The following is a 6,310-nucleotide window of genomic DNA, read 5'->3' as shown; positions in this document are numbered from 1 at the left end:
CATTGACTTACGCTGGACCATAGTTACATACAAACATTTTTCCTTGACCTTTGCAATCAGCGAATCCACAACCAATAGTAGCAGTGTTTGCCCAGACTATCTGTAAAAATGAAAATATACTTAAAATTTTATATCTACCATCTTTTACATCCAATTTAGCCCAGGGAACTAAAAAACCCCACATACTCACTTTCAACATGTTCACAACATTTACATTGCTATACTTCATTAGATCTTTCATTATGAAGTTAAAATAATTCTAAATCTATGAGAATTTGTAGGGTGTCAATAAGATGTATATTGTTGCTATTATGCAAAGGTGTTGTAAGTCTAAAACGTTTCTTTTTCTGAAAACAAAACAATAGTTTCACCATTTCATAGCAAAACTGTTGCACTACACTTTGACAATTTTTGATACCTTGACATCTGGAACAGCTGGAAATATGATAGTTTGACCAAAAGAACTGGCTATTGCAAGCAAAAATAAATATTGAAAAATATGCATATTGCCAAATTTGGACATACAACAGTTTAACATAATAGCAACAATATGTATATAAGTTGGAAAAATCACTTTAGAAATACTGAAAATTCTAATTACAAATCAGATTTCACTGAGTAAAATATTTGATCCTGAAAAACTATAAAGTCTTTTTCTTCTAGAATTTCTTACTAACTTCTGGTCTGTTCTCTTTTTATCTTTTACTAAATTGTGACATCTTTTTTTATCTAGAACACAACTATTCGTTTTCCACAATACTCAGATATTTTAAAAAATTTGGATGTATAAAATAGATTATTCTTACCTGTGTGTAATGTCCTACTTTCTGAAATGCATTTGATGCATTATAGGTGAATTCTTTTATATCCGCATACCAGCCGCCTACAACATCTGTCCAGTTTTGGTATCTAAGACCCATATTTTTTCCAACACTAAATTTCCCTAAAGAAAAATATTCGAAATAACTTTAACTGTCAAATTTTGTATTGTCATGACTGAGCCAAATTTCTTTTCTTTCCAGTAATCATTTAATTATCGCTTTATAATGAGATTAAAAGTAAATAGTAAATACATCTCAATCTGATTTTATGACTGTGAAAGTGTTTGATCAACTAAGCTACTCGACTCATTGAATTAGTATTTGAATGGTTTAGTATTCTTCTGATGTATGTACTCTTTATTGCAATGTCATAATATGGGATAAGGCAGATTTTATATGACAGGGCATAATCATCTATGCATTAGTACAATAATATGTTCCTACCTACTTCCTGCATCATGTTAAGGGAAGTAGCTCATGAGAGATATAAGAAGAGGGAGTAGAGAGAGAGAGAGAGATAGAGAGAGAGAGAGAGAGAGAGAGAGAGAGAGAGAGAGAGAAAGAGGGAAAGAGATAGAGAGACAGAGAATGGGAGATAAAGAAAAAAGCCAGAAAAAAATGAAAAAAAATGAGATGACAATGAAAAATTGATGATGGTGTCAATGCTGATGATTTTTGGTTGTTGCCTGTCATGATTGTTGTTTGTTTGTAGTTAGTAATTATGTTAGTGGTGGCAGTAAAAATGACATTGTTCAATGCCAATTACTTGCACAAATGTGCAAGTATTAAATCAAACTGTATTTGATTTAGATTTCAGTCCATGCAAAAAAATAAATTGTTCAGAGTCAATTCCTTACTACTTAGAAAAGAATACACCACCATCATCAACACCTTCATTAGCTAACCTCCTTTTGACCTAATAACTACAACAAATTATTAGTGAGTGCATACACACACACACACACACACACACACACACACACACACACACACATACATACAGGTGTTGCTTGTGATAAGGAGCTTGCTTCGCAAGCACATGGTTCCGGGTTTAGTCTGACTGCATAGCAACTTAGACAAGTGTCTTCTGCTAAAGCCTCTGACTGATCAAAACTTTGAGTAGATTTGGTAGTTGGAAACTGAAAGAAGTTCATCATATATGTATATATATACATAAATAATTGAGATTCAGTTGAATTAGGTACTTAAGTTGGAGCACCAAGACAGTGCAGTATTATCTGTACAACTCAAAGTAAGGTGAATAAAATCAAAATAAGCAACAGGATATCAAGACGTGATGCAGTACGACCGTTTCAAGCAACTCCATTTAATTGAACAATGCAATCATTACATCAATTTAAATGCAGGGCTATCCTCAGTTGGACACATTAATATAATTTTACTCAAATTCTCTAATAAAGCAAGAAGAGGGAGAAAGTCCATGTTGCTACTAATGTAACTCAGAATATATTACACTTCTAAGGGCTATATGAAGTTTGTTAGGGTCATAGCTTGTAAATGATTGTGTTTCACTTTTAATTTATTAGTCTTTTTTTTTTTAATCAACTATCAAATCTAAGGCTAGAGGACAGTATCAGTTTAGAATGGATAGACAGAGTGAGTTGACATTTTATAGTTGGGTATGGTCATAAATCATGTTGAGATTTTAGGAAACGTATAAGTAATTGTCTATAAGGAGGCTGGGTAGGGGAAGACCCTAAATCAAGATGTTAATTACCAGTGAAAGGGGCAAGACGCTAATAAAACCTATGATGTTAATACAGAGGAAATTATCACAGGGTACAATGGATGAATGTATATAAACAATATTGTTATGTTGTATGAAGATAAAATTTAAGATTATTAAAAATGATATTATAACCAGAATAGATAAACTGTGAATATATACCAATTTTCAACATTAGAAAGGGAAGATTACATAGAATTAGTTTAATATTCACACCTGTACTTAATTATTTACTTATAAGGTGGTTTCTATAAAGATTGCTCTGGGTATTTACTTATGGAATACTGGGATGATAAATCATACTATCTTTATATTAGTTATAAGCTAAGAATGAGAGAAAAAACTGGGAAAATAAGTTGTGCACAGATACATACATATATTTAACTATGTGCACACATGCAACTATGCACAAATATATGGACTTTATTATGGATATGTTATAATCATCTCTTCTAGACTTAAGTAGCTTGAAAGTTTATATTTCCCTTTAAAAAATTTAATAACTTAGAAGAGATAAAAGGTTAATAGGTAAAGATATCAAAATAAGAAAACACAATAGTAAGAAATTATAGAGAATAATAAGAAAATATATATAACTTATATATAATACTAGTGGGTAAGTTCACATCATATATGACACTAGAATTAATTTGAGTAAAATTATATTAATGTGTCCAACTGATTAAAAGATTCTATTTATTCATGCAGCTGAGGATTGCATTGTTCAATTAAATGGAGCTCCTTGTAATGGTCGTACTGCATCACCTCTTGATATCCTGTTGCTTATATTGATATATATATATATATATATATGTATGTGTGTGTGCATGTGAGTGTGTGTATGTGTGTGTATGTGTGTGTGTGTGTGTGTGTGTGTGTGTGTGTGTGTGGTTGTCCTCAGCACTACTTGACAACCGATTGTGGTGTGTTTACGTCACTGTGACTTAGTTGTTCAGTAAAATACACCTATAGAATAAGTACCAGGTTTTTCGAAAAACACTGGAGTTAATTCATTCAATTAAAAATTCTTGAAGGTGGCACCTCAACATGTCTGCAGTCTGATGATTGAAACCAGTAAAAGATCAAAGATACATATATAGACATATAATTCTTAGTAAGTAGGAAGGCAGACAAATCACAAATCCCTTCAGGTAGATGGCCCTGCTTGATCTGTAGAAAAAGCGTAGGTAGAAACTCCATAAGATATATCTGATGTAAGCTATGGACACATAAGAGGTACAGCAATATCAGAGGAAGGTTGTCAACAGGGAAAATGGCTTTTATTGGTGGAAAATGGGCAGGTACAATAAGCATTGAAAATATACAGAAAATAGTCTCCATCAATTGCCAGGTGGGTAAGCTAGAGTTAGCTGATAGCTTCTGCTATATAGGTGACCAAGTTAATAATGGAGGTGGATGCTCTGAGAGTGCAGCTGTGAGAATAAGAATAGGCTGGGTAAAGTTCAGAGAGCTCCTACCCCTGCTGACAACAAAAGGCCTTCCCCTCAATGTGAAAGACAGATTGCATGATGCCTGTGTGCAAACAGCTATGCTACACAGCTGTGACAGCCAAGGACATGCATAGGCTTGAAAGAAATGAAGGCAGCATGCTTCACTAGATCTTCAAGTCAGCATGCATGATCAAGAGAGTGCAAACATCTTGAGAGGAAAGCCAGGCATAAGAGGCATCAGATGTGTACAAGAGAGATGACTGTGCTGGTATGGTTATGTGATGCATATAGACAATGGCAGCTGTGTAAACAAGTGCCAATGTCTAACTGTAGAGGGAACCTGTGGTAGAGGTAGACCTAGGAAGACATGGGTCCCACAGAGGCAATGACTTGTGACCAAAGTCTTTGGGGATATGCTGTACTTGAGAAGACCTGTCAAACCAAGTGAAATCATTGCCAAGGTTGATGCAGGTGTCACATAACTGGTACCCATAATAGTGGCATATAAAAAGTATCTTTCGAGTTCAGGGTCTCACGGAGGCAAACTGTCTCCTGCTAGTGACACATGAAAAGCTAGTTAGCTTCCAATGGAAACTTAGTTTCCAATGTCTCTACAGGGGATCGATTTCACAAGGTAAAGAATGACTGTAAGAGAGACCAAGTTGAGCAGATATAGAGTCAATTATACAGATAAACAAATTAAATGCATTAATTATATTAGATATATAAAAATATATTAAATATAATAGTTTGGGTATGAAATACAAAATATGCATCTTTGTATACATGCCAAAGAAGAGAAAGCAAAAGGTGGAAACTTTCAGACAAGGAATTTTTTTTAAGTATAAATATATAGATATTTATATTAATAGGTCCAACTTATACAAATCACTCATTTGTGTTCTGTAATTTGGACCTATTAATATAAATATCTATACATTTATACTTAAAAGTTTATCATCTGAAAGTTTTCACATTGAATTCAGTTGATCTTGCTTAGAGATACAGCCTGATTGATTAGAGGCAGTTGATTATAACAGGACCCAATGAAAGGCATGCTTGAAGACTCTGTCCCTACGACCATCCCAAGATTAAGTGGACGAGGAAGATGAGATGAGATGAGAATTCCCAAAATATATTTTATATTAGTTTCTTTCCATGGTGGTTTGGCAGAATTGTCCGAGTGCCTCATAGTATTTAGTTATGTCTCTTTACATTCTGTTTTCAAATCCTGTCAAGATCAGCTTTGCTGTTCATCCTTTCAAGGTTAATACAATAAAATAAAATACTAGCAAATTACTTGTGTTAACGTATTCCAAAAACCCCCTTTTCTGATTAATTCTGGTCTTATGCTAATATTAAAACCCATTGTATATTTTATCAATTTTAAATAAAACAGTGACATGCATTGAAATGAAATTTTCTGAAATCCATTTTCAAAAAGAAATACTTTACAATATAAAGTAATATAAAGTATATTCTTACCAGGTATTACTCGATGATATCCCGCTTCACTCGTAAACTGGCAATTTTCTGCAAATTTCTGAGCAACATATTCCAAGTCTTTATCCCAGTACTGAAAATATAGACAAATAATGTGAAATTTTCAACAACAAGGCAATAAATGGAAAATGTATCACTAATTTTGTTCACTTTTGCAAATGTACCAACACAGAATATAATGGGTCGTAGCTTCAGCTATGTTAAGAAATTATACATCCATGTAATACAATAATGCAAACATGTATAAACTGCAAATGGTATATCTATGTAGTAAACATTATAATGATCCTTCATTTATGTAAGATAATTGTAGCATGTAGAGATACCAAGATGTCACCCATGAAACGGCTAACAATGCTCAATGATGTTTATCTTTGGCTATTGGATGAGAGCAAATGTTTACATGTTTCCATCATGAGCTGACTATATAATGATAATAATAATAATAATAATAATAATAATAATAATAAGGATAATAATAGCAATAATAATTATAATAATTGCCTAATAATCGACATAGCAGTGCCAGAAGATCAACATATCATCATGAAAGAAAGAGAAAAAGTTGATAAATAAGGAGACCTCAAAATTGAGATTGCTAATGTGTGGCAACTACAAGAGCCGAACATAAAGGTTATCCCTTTTATCATCAAAGCATTGGGTTCAATACCACCCAATCTGAAAAAACAACTGAATATCTTAGAAATACCCTACAATTTAGATGTATTGCAAAAGTCAGCATTACTTGGAACTGCACGCATATTGCATAAAGTACTGCCTGTCTGAAG

The 6,310-nt window shown here is 33.1% G+C and overlaps 1 protein-coding gene across 7 annotated transcripts in view; it reads right to left on the bottom strand.

The window, feature by feature from the left end:
• LOC106883929 (uncharacterized) overlaps positions 1-6,310 on the bottom strand; it is a 284,619-nt gene that overhangs the window by 173,470 nt on the left and 104,839 nt on the right. For all 7 annotated transcript variants that reach the window (XR_016243622.1, XR_016243623.1, XM_089359712.1 and 4 more), the window contains 3 exons: positions 5,505-5,595; positions 807-943; positions 12-100 (listed from right to left, as the gene is read on the bottom strand). Coding sequence is in view for 5 of the 7 variants with exons in the window: in XM_089359712.1 (XP_089215838.1) it covers positions 12-100; positions 807-943; positions 5,505-5,595 (317 nt within the window). In the remaining 2 variants the exon portion in view is untranslated. The remainder of the gene's footprint in view (positions 1-11; positions 101-806; positions 944-5,504; positions 5,596-6,310) is intronic.

Source organism: Octopus bimaculoides, chromosome 11 (genome assembly GCF_046866305.1).
Source record: "Octopus bimaculoides isolate indiv1 chromosome 11, ASM4686630v1, whole genome shotgun sequence".
Classification (NCBI taxonomy): domain Eukaryota; kingdom Metazoa; phylum Mollusca; class Cephalopoda; order Octopoda; family Octopodidae; genus Octopus; species Octopus bimaculoides.
The sequence above is the reverse complement of the archived record's forward strand: the minus strand, read 5'-3'. Positions and strand labels throughout refer to the sequence as shown.